Source organism: Molothrus ater, chromosome 4 (genome assembly GCF_012460135.2).
Source record: "Molothrus ater isolate BHLD 08-10-18 breed brown headed cowbird chromosome 4, BPBGC_Mater_1.1, whole genome shotgun sequence".
NCBI lineage: Eukaryota > Metazoa > Chordata > Aves > Passeriformes > Icteridae > Molothrus > Molothrus ater.
In genome coordinates, this window is record NC_050481.2 from 20,922,149 (window position 1) to 20,943,060 (window position 20,912).

General features: G+C 38.5%; 1 protein-coding gene across 2 annotated transcripts in view; it reads left to right on the plus strand.

Moving 5' to 3' along the window:
• Window positions 1-20,912, plus strand: part of GRID2 (glutamate ionotropic receptor delta type subunit 2) — a 687,526-nt gene that overhangs the window by 548,474 nt on the left and 118,140 nt on the right. For both annotated transcript variants that reach the window (XR_008508327.1, XM_036382204.2), the window contains exons 10-11: window positions 7,669-7,866; window positions 15,564-15,876. Coding sequence is in view for 1 of the 2 variants with exons in the window: in XM_036382204.2 (XP_036238097.1) it covers window positions 7,669-7,866; window positions 15,564-15,876 (511 nt within the window). In the remaining variant the exon portion in view is untranslated. The remainder of the gene's footprint in view (window positions 1-7,668; window positions 7,867-15,563; window positions 15,877-20,912) is intronic.

Here is a 20,912-nt window from a genome sequence, read left to right on the forward strand (position 1 = left end):
CACTTGTGCTAATTCAGGTATCTGAACTCTCTGCATTATAGCCACCATTGTACTCTTTAGACACACTCTGAAGCACCCCAATCAATTCCAATCTCAATCCATATTCCTGTCATATGGTTCAGAAAGAGCTGTTACCTGCATTAAGTTATTGTGGATTAAAATCAATACACAAAGCTTGGCAGCATTCTAATAGACCATTGCCATAGATCGCTTTGAAAGGAGTTTTAGTCCCATTGCTGAGAAATGGGAGGAAGAGGGGCTAACGTTCTTTGTTCATTTCTTGTAAGTAGGACTAAACTAAAAATCATAATAAATCTGGAAGTTACCATTTCACTCAGGAGGGGAAAATACTCTTAAAAGTACTGTAACTAAAAGACAAATTTCATGTCTAATTGATGACAAAAAACAGATCAAAAAAGAGACAGACTACACATGGATAAGAATAGGCCAAATGTAAAATCCACTTAATATTGTACTCAGTTGCTGGGATGTGAATTTTTTTTTTGCTGTAGGAAAGGTGACTTTTCTGTTAGTACAACTGACTTTCTGATCAATCTGTTTGAAAAGCACAGGATCAGAGAATAGTGGGCTTTGGTGCCAATAGAGTTACACAGCCCATTGGCACAATATTTACTTATCCAAGATCTTGTAGATTTCAATCCCTCATCTATGTTTTAGTTTTATTAAGGGGAGGGGGCTGTGTTATGTTTTGCAGCAATTTTATTACTGTTGATAGTGGGAGAATTTCTGCAATGAAGGAATGAAATGTTTCAATTAAATTTTGGTCATTGATTCTAACATGAATAATGTACATTGTTGTTCGATTAAAATAACAAGCTGCTGTGCTGTTCCTAGCCAAATAAAATCCCCAAAACAACAATCAATAAAGCAGTTGAGGAAATTAAGTATTTGGGAGTGCATATTTCACCAAAATCTTTTCGGGAAGGAAATGCAAAATACTAACATATAATAGGGGGCCATTCATTATTTTTTCAGTCAAGGAAAAAGCAATTTTGCCTAGGAGCAAGACAATAGCATCTTGTGCTTGAAAATATTTGGTTCTAGGTTATCAGACTTAGTGTTTCTTGTGGGTTATAATGGCCATGCTTGGTCATCCAGCAGCCTTTGGAAGGAAGTTGAGAAATCTAGTAATAAGTATGAATTTCAGTTTGGGGAGCAGTTTCTTAACATTTGCAGGGGAATGGGAGTTTTTAAAGTGTCACAGTGAATATTTGCTTCAGGAGATTGCCAAGGCTCAGCCTGGGCTATGGGAATTATTTAATGTGCCTGTCCACTGTTTCTAGAGTCAGTGTCAAGCATACATTGACAGTCTTACAGTCTTGCCCACAACCGAGCTTCATTTCTCGCTTTTTTTTTTATTTCTTTTTCTCTCACTACTATCAGTGGAGAAAGAGGGAAATTTTATTGAATGTAGAGTCCTATTGAATAGAATGTCGCTGTGAAAGTATTATATTCCAGTGTGTTCAGAAATTTTTGATGAGTAGATAGAGAGGTCATTTTCATATGCTTTATGAATTCTAACCACCCATATAATTACCTAATTTCAAAAGTCTCTTCACAGAATCGTTTAGATTGAAAAAGACCTTTAAGATCATCAAGTCCAACCATTAACCCAGCTCTGCCAAGGCCACCCCGAAACCATGTCCCAAAGTGCCACATGTCTCTAACATATACTAATGTCTCCAGGGATGGTGACTGCACCACTCCTCTGGGCAGCCTGCTCCAAAGCTTCACAGCCCTTTCAGTGAAGAGATTTTTTTTCCTAATAGCCAAAGTAATTCGCCTCTGGCACAACTTGGGGCCATTTCCTCTCATCCTAGCTTGTTTCTTGGAGAAGAGGCCAATTATCACCTTGCCATAACCTCCCTTCAAGTGCTTGTAGAGAGCAATTATGTCCCCCTGAGTCTCCTTTTCTCCAGGCAAAACCCCTCCAGCTTCCATAGAGCTCCAATTTGTGTTGTAAATCCCTGTAGTGATTAGTTTCTCTAACCTCAAAAGCCATTTTTTGCCCAATATTTTCTGTATAGTGCCCTGGCTAGGAAGTTTCTCTCCATGCTAAGGGGTAAAGAGGATTTAGCTGACCCGGAAAATAATCCAAAGCTTTCTGGTTTGCTTTTGCTTTTTCATTTCATCCTAGCTTTTTTAGCATTTTTATATTTAGAACAAGCAAAAGACCTTCACAAATAAGTGCAGCAGTGAAGTGGTCCAGCTGCAGGACGATGGTCCTTCTCGGACTTCCCAGCTAGCTATGCAGCACCGCTAGCAGTCGGGGGCACTGTCCCGATCTTTGTGGTCCCGATGTGGCTTGGCTTATGGCTTCAGTCAGCAGAAATTAGAAGAGAGAGCTCTCCAGCTGTGGTGAATCCAGGTTTATTGGGCCCCAGGGGAACCAACAACCAAAGAGAATGAGGGAGGGGTTGCAACAGCTTATAAGGAGGGAGGGACACAAGGGAGGAGTCAGTCCTTGGACGAATAGGGTTTCAGAGGGGAGTGAGATACAAAAGATTGACTTAGGGAGAACCCCAATGGGGATAACTTGAGGGTGGGGCCCCGGCCCCTGAACCAGTCGCTTGATGCTCTAGCTGCAAGTTTCTAGAGAGAAGGGTGGGAGCGCTGAGTGACGGACAGGGCACCGGAGGAGGGATTTGAGAAAGGGTACATTGATCTCCAAGGCAACTGGGGAGGAGTTGGGATAACTGGCAGCATAGAGGAGGGAAGGGGAGAACCAGGGCAGAACCATTACATGATAAGGGGGAACAGAACAGTCCAACTTATACAGACAGAACACAACACAGCAGAGCAGTGTATCTATAGCTCCATATAATTTCTATCCTGAAATAAGTCTCAAAGCCACAGAACCCATACTTTTAATTGGAGAGAAAATCTATCTTATTGCCCAGCGATCTCCTAATGAGGTGGTGGGAACAGGTAAAATTATGAACAGCTGAGCTAAAATACCACTACTTCCTTGTAAACAGCCCACTGAATACAACTGTTTCTTCCTCTCATGTGTTTAATTAGACTGCTGTGTTTAAGATCTGAATGAAACTTTTCTGTTCTTTCAATAACGTTTTCTGTAATTTTTCCAAAAAGAGAGCTTCTTTAAAAAATACTGGATCTTTAAAACTCATTTTCATTGAGGAACTAAAAGATTACCATCAGAGCTTGGAATTTAAAGTCACTTCTCAAGTCACTGGCTAAAAATCATCCCAAATAGAGACTCTGGATTTAGGGAACTGAACTTTTGTAAAGCAATCATTCTCTTGTTCTCCCTCCCTGCCTCCTCTAAGGCTGGAATTTATTGCCTGACTTTATCATCCACATCTGTAGCACAGCTACAAACAGATGTTTCTCTTTGATTGTGTAATTAATTAACACAACCAAGTTAAACTCAGCCTAATTGTTCTTTTCTGCTATTTAACTTGAGTATTGCTCCTTCTGTTTCCAAGCATGAGGGTCTTCTGTGCCCAACAGCTTTTCTCTCTTTTCCTATTTTTAACTTTATTAGGGAGTATAGTAAAGAATGTAAAAAGATTGCTTACAACCAGATATTTTATGCAAATTATTGACATGTCTGAGAATTTCATCAGAGTAAATAAGAACTGTATTTTGTACTTTTAAGTCTTAGACTCTTGAAGCATTTAGCAAATTGTCCTGGTTCTGGCCAGGACATGATTACTTTTTGCAGTAGCCAGGAGGGGACATGGCTAGGACCCCCAGGTTATGCTATGCCATCTCACACCACTTTCCAGGGATGCTGGGAATGTCAAATTACATCAGCCTTAATATGAAGCATATTGTTAACCTCTATCTGTCTTAGTTTGTGGCTTCTTCTTTAAAACATGCGATAATAGGGAAATGAATGGAGGCAAACCTTTTCTTGAGCTTCTTCCCCAAAGTACTTGTACTATTATGCTATCTTCCCAATGCTTTTCCTCTTTTATGCCATGTTGCCTTAATCTTGGGTGCACCTTTATTGTTCCTAAGCTGTGCCAGTCCAGCATTTTGCATTTTCTCTTGCTTGGGGGACATAATCACCTCTGAAGCCAGACTTCGTCTTCCTACAGCCATAAAAAGCAATATGCACAGCTTCAGCCAGGATAACCTTCACCTGTTTGCTGCTGGCTTTCACTTTGCTGCAGGTGGTTTTGGCTGTGTGGTGCTTAGCTATCCACCTCAGTTAACCCACAGTCCTGTGTAAAACCCACCAAGTCTTAGACCCATCCTCCTTTGGGTCAGGGCAGCACAGCTTTGATCCCAAGAAGAAACCAGGCAGTAAGAAGTGTGGAGCTGTTTTTGAGAAAGAGCCCTTATCACAGACTTAGTAGTGCTGCATTCAGTTGACATCCAAGAAGGGGACATGTTGAAGGTAAATTGGAATGAAAATAGCCCCTCTCTTAAAGGACTTCCATTCAGGCTGGATGAGAAACCACCCCCTAAATATACTGGATGTCTATATGGCTCAGAGAGGCAGATCATCAGCCTTGCAAAAACAAGAAGTTAAGGGTGTGCAACCCATTCATTTTCTTTTATTTTTCTCCTCTGTCATGAATGTTGTGACTTGTTTGCTTCTCCAGACCTCCTGGCTTTACAGGCTGTGAAGTCTGCTCTTGCCCCAGAGAGGCTCCTAAGTCCCCTAGAGAGGTGATTCCCTAGAGAAGAAAAGGAGAAGCAGGAGCAGTGGCCTTCCTTGGATCACTTCACTGTATTCTGGAGCAATTTAGGTCAGAAGGGACCCTTGGGTGGCAGCTCTGTGGAGCAGGGTAAATGTTAGAGCAGGTTGTTGGAACGCTGTCCAGGGGAGTTTTGAGCATCTCTAAGGCTGACAATTGTATGGATTCTCTGATAAAGACCTTCTTAGATAGTCTGAATTAACACTTGCTTTGGAGAGAAAATGTATCAGGATTTTCCTGAATTTATTGGGGTCAAATGGAACCTTCATCATCCGGGTGAGTTTTCCCACCTCCAAAATCATCAGTTAGCGCATCAGATTTTCACACCTACTTTCTGCAAGCTCATCATTGTCCTTGTTGTTTTGCTATGTTTATTTTCTTTCTGCAAGTTCAACTTTCTCAAGGATGGAGACAGTCATTTTAACATCCATGTTGTAGGGATGTATGCACCTTTCCACAGCTCCCATAACACCCTCCCAGTGCCAAAAAAAAAAAAGAAAATAACAACTGGCATAGTTCAGGCTGCAGCATTTATGGGGGGAAAAATATCAAGACAAATATGTTTGTCCTCTTTCAACGCATTCTCAGAAATTTAAACAATTGCACAAAAAAACATCATGGCAGAAGATTGGTTTTGTTTGGAATGTGATTAAAGGGTTTGTTTGTCCAGACTTCAACAAGAACTGCAAAATGTTAGTTGCTTTGCATAAAGCTGATTGACTATATTTCATTACATATATATATAGGATACTGGACATTGGGTTTTTTTGTAAATCTCTCAACAACAAACAGCATTATATTGCTTAATAAAGGACTATTAAGCCCTAATAAGGATATTAGCTATGACAAACTGCATTTTAAACAGCATATTAAATCACTACAATGAGCAACTGGATAGAAAATTAATTTATGAGCAACTATTTTCTAAATAATTTAGTGATAAAAATTAATCCTTTCTAATATGAAAATTATCGACTTCTAAAACATCCTTTGTACACATAAATATTTATAATTTTGTGCATAGTGTGTTTAGATTGATGAACTACCATTTTTATTTGTTGCAGAAACATTTCTTCCCTGTAATTTTGAGTCTATATTATGGAATCTATCATTCAGGTGATCAGCAAACCTGAATTCACATTTGTGCTCTCATTTCAGAGAGGCTTTCATCAACTTAGTCTCAATTTCTTCAATGTTCTTGGTGCCTGGGCACTTGAAAACTACTTTAAAAATTCATTTTACTTTCTCTCCTCCATTTTTAGTCCATTTCACTGGTCTTGGATACTATGGAAGAAAGAAATTCTATCTGACAACTAGAAATAATAACTTGACACAGCTTGAGACAGTTCATTCTTAACTTTTTTTTTTTTTTTTTTTTATCAGGGGTGGGATTGTTTGGTTCATTTTCTGTTTGGTTTGGGTTTGGGGTTGGGTTTTTTCCTGGATTTCCTTGAGTCAGAAAAGAACATCCTGCCAGTGCAGTCTGGTTGCATCCTTTCTTCTTTGGCAGCATCCTCAGCATGTGACTGCCCTTGAGAATATTTGCTCAAGCACTTACAAAAGATGCTTTCTTATTTCAAAAACATCCTGCCTGCAATTCAGTGACACCTGTTCATATAGAAGGACATTCCAGCAAGCTAAAAATATTAGTGAGGTATAGGATTAGTGAAAAAGATGGTAAAAATACTCTGGCTTCAAAGTAGTTTAGATATATAAGCAGTAGAATAATAAAGAAATATTTTAAATGCCAACAACAAATGCCACTGTATGTAGAATTAAAGTTTGGGCCAGAAACACTGCAACAAATCAATTCTGTTTTCTTCTCTCTACATGCCAGTTTTGCAGACCAGAACAAAGTGGTCATGGAGTGGTTTCATGGGCTTGTCCTGGCCAAGCTATGACAAGTCAGAACTCACTTTTTTGTACCTTAGAATAGATGTTTCTGTTAACCTTATACAAAATTGCAGCACTATGTAATGAATTAAAAGAACAACATATAACGTTTTAAAAAACTACTGATGTGTTACAGCACCTAATGCTTTTGGGGATGATTTAATATTTTGCTGTACTTAGATAAGACAGATGTTTTCAGAGAAAATAAAGAACAAGCCTAAGTGAAATCCATCTATGGCAAATATATATTTTTTGTCTTTAGAAATATGATCGAGTTTTTTGTACCCCTTTTGAAAAAAAAGTGCAGGGGAATGTCTAGAAATTAATTGTGCAACAGGAAGAATAACAGAGCAGGAGCAATTTAATAACAAAATAGAGAAAGCTATTACAAGTCTTTGGAAAAGTAAGAAAAGCATGTTGTTGGAAATCTGACCTTTCAGTATCAGCTTTTTGGTATCTATTTCTATCCTTTCTGACAGTTATCTTTTAGATGAGTATTCACCAATCATTCTTACAGACAGCCTTAAGTCCTACAATTGATTGTCCCTAAACTAATCAAATGGAGTTTCTTTGGATAGGGCTATTTAAATTTAACTGGCCTACATTCAGGTTACAATAGAAGGACAAGAGCAACACACATTCCAGTTTAGCCATGTTTTTTTTTCCTTACAACATGAATTTGTGGCTGCATTAGGTACAGCGTTTGCCCAGCTAGTGGAAAATGGCAGTGCTGTAGAATCCTCCATATTGATGGACAGACATGGAGTGTACGTCTGTCCTGCTGACCATAAGTGTGGTCAACAGGCATTACTAAAAAGCATTCAGTTGAAATGTTACAGCAGAAAATCTACTTCTGCGATATATAATAGAAAATAAAATTTCTCTGTTGAAGGAAATCCAAAACAAAATAGCATTTCATAGAATGTAGGGGGCATTGCTAACAAGGTACTTTAGGAAAGTTTTGTATAAATAATATTTTAATAGTTCCTTTAGTTTAAAAAACCCCAGCAACCAAACATGACATATAATTGCTTTATTAACAGATTCCTCCTTTGTTGTTTTTTTTGTTGTTGTTATTTAGGAAGAGCCCTTTGTCATGGTGTCTGAAAATGTTCTGGGAAAACCAAAGAAGTACCAGGGCTTTTCAATAGACGTGTTGGAAGCCTTGGCCACTTACCTTGGCTTTAAATATGAAATTTATGTAGCACCGGATCACAAGTATGGGAGTCCTCAGGATGATGGGTCCTGGAATGGCCTGATAGGAGAACTGGTGTTTAAGGTAAGGGCATTAATCATTTACTCAGTCATAATATGTGATAAAGTTAAGAAATAGGTGTTATATTCTGTTTGCATCAGCCAATAACCTTTTTTACAGGTAATTGATAACACTTTGTTTCTTGCACTTTGCCAGCACTTGGATGGTGTGCATTGGATAGCACTTAAAAAGCTGGAAATTAAACTTGTTAGTAACTGTTTAAGAAGCAGGGCAATCTCTTTTTTTTTCAATCAAAGTAAACTCTAAATGTAGTCAAAAATTGGGATGCACAGCACCCTAATTAGTTTGGCAAGTCCTGACACAAATGAGTTGAAGAGGCTGTTCAAAAGAGGAAAAATTGGTGTCGCAGTAATTAGTGATACATTACATAAATAATGTATAGCACTTAGAAAAATGTTGGTGTGATGAATACATGAAGAATATAATCAACAGAAAATGTTTTATTGATATATAACAACAACACATTATGTAGATGTATGGATCAAGAGTAATATATTATTATCTATTCTGTAATTAATAAACCATTTAGTCTACTTAATTTGACATTAATTGTTCAATATTATAAATGAATTGAACCTAATACATATGCAATGTTTTCCTTTTTTCTTTTTGCCCACTCCTTGCATCTTATCTGTTTGGAGTTTCTCCCATTGAGAGAGAAAAGACTAGGCAGACTTTATTCTGCTGGTGCCTCATTTGTACTGTGAAAATATGTATTTTATTTGCTCTTAATTAACATGGGGTAGCTTTTACAGCTGTAGAGTCCTACATTTGTTGTGCTTCCTTGAAGAACTGCAGTAGATATTCATGTAAATAACTTAGACATTGGCTATAGAAGTGTTTTCCCAAACGTGCAGGTGGAATTTAAATCATAAGCACAGCTAACAGCAAGGAGAACTGTGGTAAGGTACAGGACTTAAGTCTTTCAATAAAGGAAGAGAAAATATTGTTTTTGGAAAAAAAGAGAAATTATTATTATTAATAATATTATAATTTATATAATAAAATATTAATAATATTATAAATAGAAATAAAATATTAATAATATTTTATAAAATTTATTTTTAAAACAAATATTTATTAATATTTAATTTTATTTATTATTTATTATATTTATTAATAATTATTTATTTTATAAAATGAAATTTTATTAGTAATATTATAATTTATATAATAAAATATTATTATTTTTAACTCCATGGGTTAAAAATTACTGATATGTTTAACCTATTCTGCCTTCCTGAGCAGCAGGAAGCCTGTTGGAATGGAAAAACCCAGCTACTCATTCTGTACCCATATCACCTTTCTTACACCTATGCTGTAATCATAAACTTCCTTTGCCATCTCCCTATGTCCTTATGAAGCTGGAAGCTGGAACTGTGTATTCACAATTGGTAAGCTGGACACAGCTAGAAAAGTAGATTTTCCATCACCTTCTAAACCTTGACAACTAAAAATCTGTCATCTGATTTTGAGATGTAACAACACAATGGCCCACTGATGTATTTTTACCCTTTCTTTCTGCCTCTAAATCTGATATTATGCTACACCCTGCTCTCTACAGTACTCATCAGACCACTGCATAACACAGACTGGAGGGGTCTTAATTCTAGATGGTCTGGAAATGGAAGTGGGCCTGGAGTGTTTTTTATTTATTTTAATGGGTGATTGGTAAGGCAGAACTCCTAACAACCCAAATGGCTCCAAGGAAAAACACACTCTTGTTCCCTTGGCAGGCAGGGATTCAGAGGAATAGCCCACTGAAGGTGGTAACCACCCAGATCTGTAAATCCATGTCTCAAGTGCAACAGATTGACCAGCCTGCTGTGATTTTGCTGTAAATGAGTCTTCATGGATATGAAATCTTTCTGCACATCTACAGTGGATGAAGGGTTAATGGAACTGCATTTGGAATTCAAAGCCAATGTTTTCCCTATACTGTGGCAGTGTATAATTTTTCATCTTCCTTACACTTAGACAATTAATTAGCAGTAAAGGTTCACTGTGTCCTTCTCTCCCTTTCTCTGTCCCTCTTAAGGCAAAAGAACCTCTGGGCGAGCAGCCAGTGTCTATCTACCCCTGACCAAGTGCAAGCTGTTCTTGAAAGGCTGCTTTCTTATTTACTGGGAGCTGCATTCTGCCCTCAGAACTCACATTTCCATCCGCTTGGCAACTTCATCAGGGGAAGTAAAGAAGTAGAGAATAGTTTTAAATTAAAGGCCTAACCTGTTTGAGACACAGCATTTCCTTGTTTTCCCAACCAAGTTGTACATGATAGTCTGGCCAACAAGTGGAGGAATTCCAGAAACAGTGGGAGTACTCTTTGCTTGTTAGTGTGTCAGCCAGGAATGAGTTCTGCAAGAGACAAGTCTCACTCAAGGGTAATGGAAAATAGCTGCCTTCTCTTTTTGAGTGCACAGAATCATACAGCCATTTAGCTTGGAAAAGACCTTTAAGATCATCAAGGCCAACTGCTATCCAGCACTGCCAAGACAGTCACTAAATCAGGTCCCAAAGTGCCACATCTACTTGTCCTTTCAATACCTCCAGGGAGGGTGACTCAACCACTTCTCTGGGCTGCCTGCTCCAATGCTTGGCCACCTTTCAGTGAATGAAGTTTTTTTAACATCTCCTGGCACAACTTGAGGCCATTTCCTCTTGTCCTATTTCTTGTTGCTGGAGAGATCAATCCCCACCTCATTACAGCCCCCTTCCAGGTAGTTGTAGAGATCATCTCATTGAGGAAAAGGTGTCTTTGGCCACTCCAGAAGATGTGCCATGTGAAATAGCAGTTGCTGTAGCAACCACATGAATTCTGTGCTCAAGATCAATATTCACTGCTTACATTAACCATCTTCAGCATGCAGTAGTCTCTGGTGCAGGTCCTGGTATCAGGGAGAGCAGTCACAGGCTGATCTTGTTTGCAGCAGCCCTGCTGGAGCTGGATGGCAGGGCAGGAGCCCATCTGTGCCAAGTACATGCCCTGGGCCAACAGCTGGCTTCAGAGACATGACGTTGTGCCTAGCTCACTCTGTTCCAACTTTGAAGACCAGGTTTCTGTTGGCTGCTAAAATAGGAGCTGGAATCAGCAGAACATAGTAAGTGATCTTTAATTTGAATTTGGAAACAACTTCAAGCCTCCCCTCCTTTGGTTGTCAAGACTTATATTAGGGACATAATTGGTCATGCACCTTTTCTAGTCAAAATACTCTTGATTGTAACCCTGCTATACACAGGTTTCTGTTTGCTAAACACCTGAACCACGTGGTCCTCAGAGAATAAAGGGTCTTTAAGAGTGCTCTTGCCCTCTCCTGTCAAGTGACCAGGGCTCTCACTGCATCTTGTAGAGCTTCATCTCACAAATAGGATTAGTTCAGAGAGCAGCAGTTCTCTGTGGAGAGGCTAAAACCATCTCAAGGGAGCAGTGCTTTACCACAAATCTTTCTCTTACTGTTAATTATCTGTCTTCTCACAGTGATTCCTTTCATTGCCCTCTATCCAGATGGCCCAAGGGATATGTGTGACAGTCAAGAGAAGTGGCTAATGCCACTTCTGGGAGAGCACACTAGGCTTTCCAGCATGACTCTGGGCTTTCTGGTGATACATCCATCAACCATTTCTATTCACATCTTGCCATGCTACCTTGATTGTGAGCTTTTTTTTTCCAGTGAGGAGCCATGAGGAAGCAAATAGCCTAGGGAAAGCAGCCTGATTCCACGTAGGTCCATCAGGAAAGGAAAAATACATGCTTAATCAGTTCTAAGAGAAACTGCAAATCAAGTAAAAGCCTCTTATGAGGCTCTTTTTCTATTGTACCTTCTTAAGGGGGGGTGGTATGAGAAGGGAGAAACCATACAGGAAGGACAAAGTGAGACAAGAAAAAATAATAGCTGAGTAAAATGAGAATTATTTGGATCTGTATGTGTTGACTTGCTTAATAATGTCTCTCTGATTGGTTTTTGCATGTCCATATTAATAACTGCATAACGTGGGACTGCATTTTATCACTTCTAACACTTTTTGTAACTTGATTTAACATTGAAAATGGATAAAATGAAGGCACTCACAGGACCTGTTTAGAATAGATGAATTTATTTTCCCTGTTCTTGATGATGAACCATAGGAAGATTGCTTTCCATGTGTATGAGATGTGCTTGCTACAGCAGCAGCTTAGGGACATTTCAGGGATTTCTAGGCTTTGCTGATAAGCTGGTTCTGTGACACCAGTAGCAGTGCTATCAGACCCTTTAGGTCATTTCTTTTGGATTTTCTCATTCTGGTTATGTTGCTCTGCAATGGCCTCAGGAAAACTGCTGCTATGGAAGATAAATATAAATTTCTGTGCAGGTCACACAGAGCAAAATAATGCCCTCTGCTGTTTTTTCAATCTGTTTCAGGAGTCACAGTTTCATTCATGAGAAAAGTCTAAGACATATGATGGTTTTTTGATTTTGGCACTGCAAAAACTTAGTGAGTGGAGAGCTATACATGTTTATAATTCAGATTGGCAGCTTTATATCTAAATATTGACATAATTGCGTGCATTTGCCTTTCTATCTCAAAAGCACTAAGTGAACCTTTACTTCTTCAAACTGATGTCTTCTCTGATCCAATCTGACATGTTAATGACAAGCTTTTAATTTTTTTCATCTTCCAATTTTGAAACAAGATGACAGAATCTATATGTAATCAAGGATGCTCACTATCAGTAAATCAAGTATCAAGTGAAGCTTAAGCTTGGTTTTGTGCTAAAAGTGTGGTTTTCTGGCTAACTGGTGTTTATGATCCAATTTAGTAAGAATATGAGTTTACATATTTCAGTGTAGCTTTTTCTTTTTTTTTTTTTGAAACAGCTGAACACCAGAGTGCTAAAGAAGTCAGGATTTACCTCTCTCCTTTCTGTTTTTCATTTTACAATCTCTCAAGAAATAAAGACATATGGAATCCCAGAATGGCTTAAAGATAATCTCATTCCAACCCCACTGCCATGGGCAGGACATCTTTCACTAGATCAGGTTGCTCAAAGCCCTTCCTTGAACACTTCCAGGGATGGGGCATCCACAGCTTCTCTCAGCAACATGTTTCAGTGTCTCACCACCTTCACAGTAAAGAATTTCTTTCTAATATCTAATCTAAACCCGCTCCCTTTAAGTTTGAAGACATCTCTCCCCATCCTGTGACTCCAGGCCATTGCAAAACATCTCTCTCCATCTTTCTTGTAGGCTCCCTTCAGGTACTGGAAAGCTGCAATTAGGTCACCTCAAAGCCTTAATTATATATGTAGCATATAAAGTAGCGAGACATAATTATATCACAATTGTCGCTGCAGTAGAACAAAGGAAATGCAACATTTCCATTAGCACAATGTTGTTCCACTGTCAAAATTGCTTGATAACTGAAGTGCCGCCATAATTCTGGGGAATGTGGAGGGACTGCTTCCCAGAGATGCAGATTAGAAGTAGTATTTCCACAGATACCATGGTGTCTTATTTTTTCTCCTTAATTCTCTTCAATCTATTTAATGGGGAAAAAAAGTGTTTTGCTGTAAAAAGGGGGAGAAAAGCAGAAAAGAATTCTAATAATCATGCAGTCAACTATTATTTGGTAAGGGTATCTTCACTTTGTTGCTTTTCTTTACTATGTTGCTCTATCTTTACTATGTTGCTTTTCACTAGAGAATCTTTAAGCATCTTACAGATTGCAATTCGAATGAGAAAGTCAATGATCTAGTATGGTAGAGAAGTATTTTAGTAATATACTGATAATTAGTAACCCAGCTAACCTAATAAGCAGCAGCTGAGTCTAGGACTTTTTTTTTTCCACATCCTCCCTTATCCCCTAAATTCCTATTTTGCTTTTTGATACACATTCAGGGGAAAGGACCGAAATCTGAGCTATTAATTAAATTCAGTCATAATTTCCTGTTTGACAGCTATTGGACTTGTGTGTTTGTAAATTGTTTTAAAAGCATATTTATGTTCACAGTTGTGGAAGACAATTCAAATGCTGGCTGGTTTGCATCTTGCTCATTGGAGCAAGGGCTTGACTGTCAGCAGGTGCTGTGAATCACTTGAGTCACTCGATGAGCAGAAGGCTTGTAGTGAGAGGATAGGGAGACTCGGATAACCTGAACGTTTCCATGGATAATTCTAATTACTGACTGAATTTGCTGCTGCCCATGGGCAAAGGGCAGTTGAGTCATCACTCACAAAATTGTTAGGAAGGGACCTGAAGTGAATTCACGAAGCCATGCTTTCCACTGTGCTCATGAGCACAACTTCACTTATGACACCAGAGAACTTGACAGACAAATTAAAGCTGAAGCTCTAATTCATAGCTTTTAAGAAAATCATTATTTTCAAACCCTTTTTTCATCCAAATCATTGGGCTTCCAGCTAGGCTCTGCCACTTTCTCAAGCCAGTGAACAATCAATATAAAGTACCATCATTTAAACTGAAGTCTCAAGAGCACCGTGGTCAGGAGTGTGTTTGTGCCATGGGCTGCGGAGTTCTGTGCACATCATATTAAAAGACCCCAGCTGATTTACCAAATTCTCTAGTCAGTTTCAGCTGCCATACCTTCCCACTCAATATTTCAAATCATATATCTAAGGAACTAGGAATCTCTGCCTTCTTTGGGCAAGAAGAAAGAAATTCAAGAGAGTTAATAAAATTTGACTGAGTACTTTCAATTTTTTGTGCTCTCCTCACCCCCTTCCAAAGGATCACGCACTTCTTTAGGCAGAACAAAAATGGATTAAATCAGAGTCGTACAAGTTTAAATATTTTAAGTACTCTTTTGTCATACTAAAACATCTAGAATTCACAGTCTTATTGCTCAGTATTTGGGCTTTTAAAAATGGTATTCATACGCCTGCTTTAAATAACCTTTCTTGTTTTCAGTGAAGCTCTAATTGTACCTGTAAAAAGTACAGTAGCACCTGCTGTACTTGTGCCTGGTGTCCCTGGAGACCTCATACATACTGTGAAATACAATGATTAGATCAAGAAATGTTACTCATCCTCTTTTCATGTGAAATGTGTTCTTTAAATTACAAAAAAAAAAAGAAAGGAAATGGCACAAAGCAAGTCCAGGCTAGCTGCAGGACAGATTGGCATTGCTGCATGAATTGCTTGTCAGTAGGATGCAGAGGAATTAATCGTAAAGGAACTACGTGCAGAATCTGCCCTTCTGCACTTTAGACTTCGTAGATAAAACGGATGTTTTATGGAATTTCAGGTGCTCCTAGGGTGGTGGCCCTTTGTCATGATCATCAAATCATGAAAATATTTTATAAATTTGTCTCAGGCAACTAATTTCCTACTATTGGATCTGCTATGCACAAAATCTGACTTTTGCCACAATGGCAGCGATGGCTTTAATAAGCCAGGTTGACAAAAACAACCAAACATAGATTTCCTCCAGGTATTACCTGTGTTTGTAGCATTTTGATCTCTTGGAAAATAACAACAAGGAGAGCTGATGTGCCAGAGTCCACCAAGTGAGTTTTGCTTGCAGAAACCAAGACACATGGTTGATCTAGCCTCAGTCACCTCTCTGTGCTCACATATACGATGCTGAAGACCTTGGTCTTGGCATCTGATTCTCCCTAAGCTTAGCTGCTATAAATCACAGAGGAGCAAAGATCTTTTTTGTGCAGCTCCTGCTTATCCATGTTGTTTTTTCCTCCTCTCCTCAGAGAGCTGACATTGGGATCTCTGCCCTCACCATCACCCCCGACAGGGAGAACGTGGTGGACTTCACAACGCGCTACATGGACTACTCGGTGGGCGTGCTGCTGCGCAAGGCAGAGAAGACAGTGGACATGTTTGCCTGCCTGGCCCCCTTTGACCTCTCCCTGTGGGCCTGCATTGCTGGCACGGTGCTCTTGGTGGGGCTCCTGGTCTACCTCTTGAACTGGCTCAACCCCCCGCGCCTTCAGATGGGATCCATGACGTCCACAACTCTCTACAACTCCATGTGGTTTGTCTATGGATCCTTTGTGCAGCAAGGTAAGAGACAGAGGGAGGCTGTGCCTCTGAGAGAAAACCTACCTATCCTCCCGATTACTATAGAGACCTTCCTCTCCCCTGCCTCCCTCCCACAGCCCACAAGGAACTGGGAGCACTGGGAAGCCTTGTGCTAAAAGATTTTCTAGATATTTAGCTGCCCTTTGTAGAGCCCTGAGAATTTCAGAGCACTACATGCTAGCTTGTGATTTGTTGTTTTGTTATTACAGAAAGGTGATTTTTCTCTGTGTAAAAAAAAAAAATATTGCTCATCAGTTGCTGGAGAATTATTCAACATTAACAATTGCTATGTTCTTACCCAGTCAGAGAATTCCAGGATTTGGATTTTGAACTAGGTTTAGACTAGTCAGCAGTGCTAAATGATCTTACTATGTCTGATATTCTGTCCTCCCTCTTCTGATTTATTTCAATTTTCCTATCTAATGTTTAGATTCAAGCATCTCTGGCCTTCCTGATTGCTTTCTGAATCCCACCTAGCATCTGATGTAGCCTAGGCTGGTCCCCAGTTCTGCTTATATTCCCAAGTCTCCACCTTGTTCCTCTTCTGGCAGAGTTTTAACCATGCATCCTGAAGACATCAGGGACTGCAGATCTTGGTTGGGTATATAGTGCTTGGGATTCTGGTCTACAAGCTGAGGTTGTAGAGCAAAGTGTATTAAGAAAACACACCTTAATAAAAGAGCAAAAGGGAGTTTAGGCTCAACAACAAAACAGAATGAACGCCTTCTTGCTTATCTGTGTAATTGTTCCTCAGACACTACTGGCACTGCAGGTACACCTGTTTTAATTTCACAGAGCATCTGCTCTACAAAGAGCCATGGCCACTACAGCCCCAAACTTGCAGAAAGTTCTTTTTATTTTAACCTGGATGTGGTTGGAACACTGTAGGTAAAGGTGTCATATTTACATAAAAATGGCAACATGTGATTTAGCATTACATTATTCTTTTTTCAAAACAATCAGATGATATCCATAAAAGCTAAAGGTATCCATGAAAATCAAGTATGAAACTCCTAGAATGGAAGAAAAAAGCTAAAATAATGTCACTATCCAAAAAAGGAAGAAAAGCTTAAGCTGAGACTTTCCACAAGTGGGGTAATTTTAAACACATAAGCATAGAGACATTACATTTAAAATTATCATTTGCTTGAGCTGGTCAGCTGAGGAGAGCTGTAGAGATAGTTTCAGGGTTTTTGTGATTTTTTATTTTTTTAATAAATAAAACCAAAGACTTCAGAGTAGCTGAGAAATATGGAAGTTTTTGGAATGTATATGGGTGGGTTTATAAAGCTCTTTTTCTGTCCAAAATATCCTCAGTGTAAGTGTTTAGCAAATCCAGCTGTGAGAGAGCAGTTGGTCTGTTGCAGAATGAGACTCATTACATCAGTCCTCCTGTTAGGTTAGAACTTGAGAATTAGTTTCTTTACTGCATAAATGTGAGCCATTCCACACAGGTTTATCAGCCTGAGCACCCCTGCTGTACTCCCAACAGGAGCCCCTGAAAGCTTTCTAGGAGACTGCCCAGCTAAGGTTCAGAGGAGGCACAACTGGTTTAACACATCTCAGTCTGAACAATTGTCCCCTGAGTTGTTTGCCTCATGTTTATCCAAGGAAGCCTGTATTTTGTGAAGTTTCCTAACTTATAGGTCCAGAGTAGGACAAGGGAGCCCTTGGATAGATGCTCAGTTAGCTTAAAAAGTATTTTTTTGACCAATCAATGAAAATGAGTGCTTAAGGAGGGCTTAGAGAGAAACCTTGAATTCAGCATGAAATTGAGGAAGAAATTAGATGAAAATAAGGGGGACCAGGTTGCAACAATACCAGAATTCAATAGGAGAAAAAAAAAACAAAAGAAAAGACAAGGAATTTATTTGAGCAGATGAGCATCCACTCCCTGTGGTAAGAGGTGTTGCACATGAGGTGCAGCTCAGTAAAACCTGCTGGTGGTACAAAGCATCTGGAGGCACCAAAACTGCTGTGCAATGTCAGAAAAAGAAATTCAAAAAACTGGGAAGGTGGAAGGAATTACTTATGGAGAGAGAGGGACACCTTACCACTCTACCATGTGGATTTGCAACACAACTCTATAGAATTCACTAGAATAAAGTAAAATATTCACTTGGCTCCTACTTAGTGAGGGAAAGCTACAGACATGTATCTATAGTTTTTCTCTCCTTCAAACCACAAGCAGAACGCTCCTGAATTATCTAGCAGGAAAAATGAAACACATTGAAAAGAATTTGTACTAAAATACATTTGCTTATTATTTCTTATACTTATTTATACCAAAATGCACTTACTGACTGATATAAACATAAAGACTCAGAAGAACCCAGAAATTCAGTGCAAAAGAGTAAGAGATCAATTTATAATGCCAGCCTGTATTTCACATTCAATTTGAATATAATGAAAACTATACTAGGATAGTTTTTGTTATTGTTTACTAATCCTTGTGAATACAGACATATGAAAATAATTTTCATTGACAAGATAACTGGCTATTGTGGTGATTTTGCCTCTGTTTTCATTCATCAGCTCTTCATTCAGCAGGAAAACTGCAGCTTTTATTTGTTTTGGAATAGTAAATCTGTTGCTATTAATTCTGATTGGCAAATCTTAAGTGTAGCAGCATGGGGCATTTCAAATACTGTCATGTTCACTTAAGAAATCTTTCAGCAGTGATTTAAAGCATGACAAGGTACTCATTTCTGTTATCAAAACATAGAGCCAAAGTTGCTTTTATGTCCTGTGCTGACAGTAACAAAGCAGCTTGAACCAAAGATTGCTTGTGCTTTGATAGTTCTGGATTCTTTGTTTGGGGCTAACAACTGATTTGTGTCATCATCTTCTCTTTCTTTCCTCTAGACAGAGGAATGCAGACTGGCTTCAGACCTGCCATGGCTCTGAAGAGAGCCCTCTGCTGCAAAAATACAACTCATTCTTAAGGAAACTCGTAACTATTATGATTGAAACAAAGAGCTTATTCCTTCTGAAATACTTTAAAACTTGGCAGATTTTAACAAGTAGCTTTAGCTCACTGTGTCCCTTTTCCAAATGCTATTAATAATTTTTGAAACAACAAAGAAAAATACTGTGTCATTGTCAATAGGCAAAAGTCAACACAGATCAATCCAATGGTTTTTAAGGTCTATAATTACTGTCACAGTTACAAAATTTAAGGCTTTTTAGTTGCTTTCTTAAAGGTAGACTGAAGCTTAATGTGACTGCTATTTGTATCACTTAAATTTAGGTCTTGAACTTGGCTTTCACTTTCTTACTTCCATATTTCAGTGACCACTCTAGGCACCATTTTGAGACTGGTAATATGAAGATATATTTTAAGTTTCCCTTCTTATTTGACATTCATTCATTATTGAGATCAGCCAAAATAGTTTACATTATTTTTTTAAGATATATGAGGATAAAGCTGAAATATAACTCAAATAATATAAAAGTGCATAAAATGCAAAAGGAGTTTTTTATTCTGTGCTCAAGCCCTTCATTATGAAAATTAAAAAAAAAGAAAAGGGCAGGCAGTATATTGAAATGCTTCCTATCCAGTGTACCCACTGAATTTGCAATATACTGCGACCACTAAGAGAATTTTAGGTGATCTCAGCCATGCTGCTGTGGGTTATATTAAGAGCAAATGCTTCTGACTCTGAAGTCAAAATTCAGGCAGGAGTAGTTAAGATAATATCTGTTGTCTCTGAGTTGTCTATTCATCTAAGGATGAAGCAAATTCATAGATTCAGACTGTGGAGGATTGCAGTTGTGTTGAAGTTTAGTGTCACAGCTTCTGAATTTGTTCTTTTCCTTTTGCTCATCCAAGAAAACTAAGTGGCTAAAGCTCCTCATTTTGCTTATTTTGAATATTACCTTTGACAACTGGACAGAAATCTGGCTCTAGGCAGCCCTGCTTTGGGACAAGGGACAAGAAAGGGACGAGTCTGAATGATATATGAACAATGATATATTTTGTAGAATTTGCTCAGCTTTTGTGCTACTCTATACAACCTTCTCTTTAGCCATGGTATTGTTGCTACTCCCTCAAATTTTGCCCTTATTAGAATTTGCCAGTACAGGGAACCTGCTATATGACCTCTCAGAGAAGAAATTTGGGGGTTCTAAAAATTTTAATAAAATCTCATTGAGATCAGCTGAATCAAGTTGCTGCAACAGTCTGATGACTTTCATACTTGCTGAGAACCTAGTTTAATCTCCTGAAGGTTTTCTATTAGCTTCCTATTAGGGGCTCTTGTTACAAAACGCTCTAGGGAGCACTCTGCTCTCACCAGTGCTGGAGAAAATCAATGATTTAAGAAACAGAAGTTCAAGATCTAGAGTTACTGCCAACCCTTTTTGTATGATAGATGAGTTTTTGAGACATGTATAATTTTTTACCGAGGACTTGCAGAAGAATCTTTTTGGGGGATTTGTTTTGAAGGCAGCATCTCAAATTTTGCTTCAGAATTCAGTGATGAACTAACTTATTATAATAGATTTCAATGGAATGTTGAAAAAATAATGAAGTTAGAGAAAGCTACAATGTTTTGTATTTGATATGAAAGACACCAAAAAAGACTAGGTCTCTATCTTATCACACTGCTCATTTTGCTTTGAATTTTTCTGTAAGAGAAGCTGTTTCAGGATTGGCCTGGATTTTAGATTATGCACGGTAAAGATGCAAGGCTCTGTTTTGTTTGGCTTTGTTTGGTTTTTTTGCTGTAATAGAAAATATCTTTTAAATGGCTGAATCATTCAAGATTTAATCACTTCTTAGTGATTGCAACAAAACAAATATTCATTATAGTTTTATAAATAGAATTTGACCATAGGATAATGAACACTTGAAGTATTAGCTGCAAAAATATAATTTTCTTCAGAGATCTTAGTACACTTGCTTAACCTAGAAAAGTTATGAAATGGATGATGTTAAAGCACCACTGGTGGGCCACTTTTTATCCCCTTGTATTTGTTTAAAATGCTGGTCACAACTGGAGGTTTTGATTGGTCAT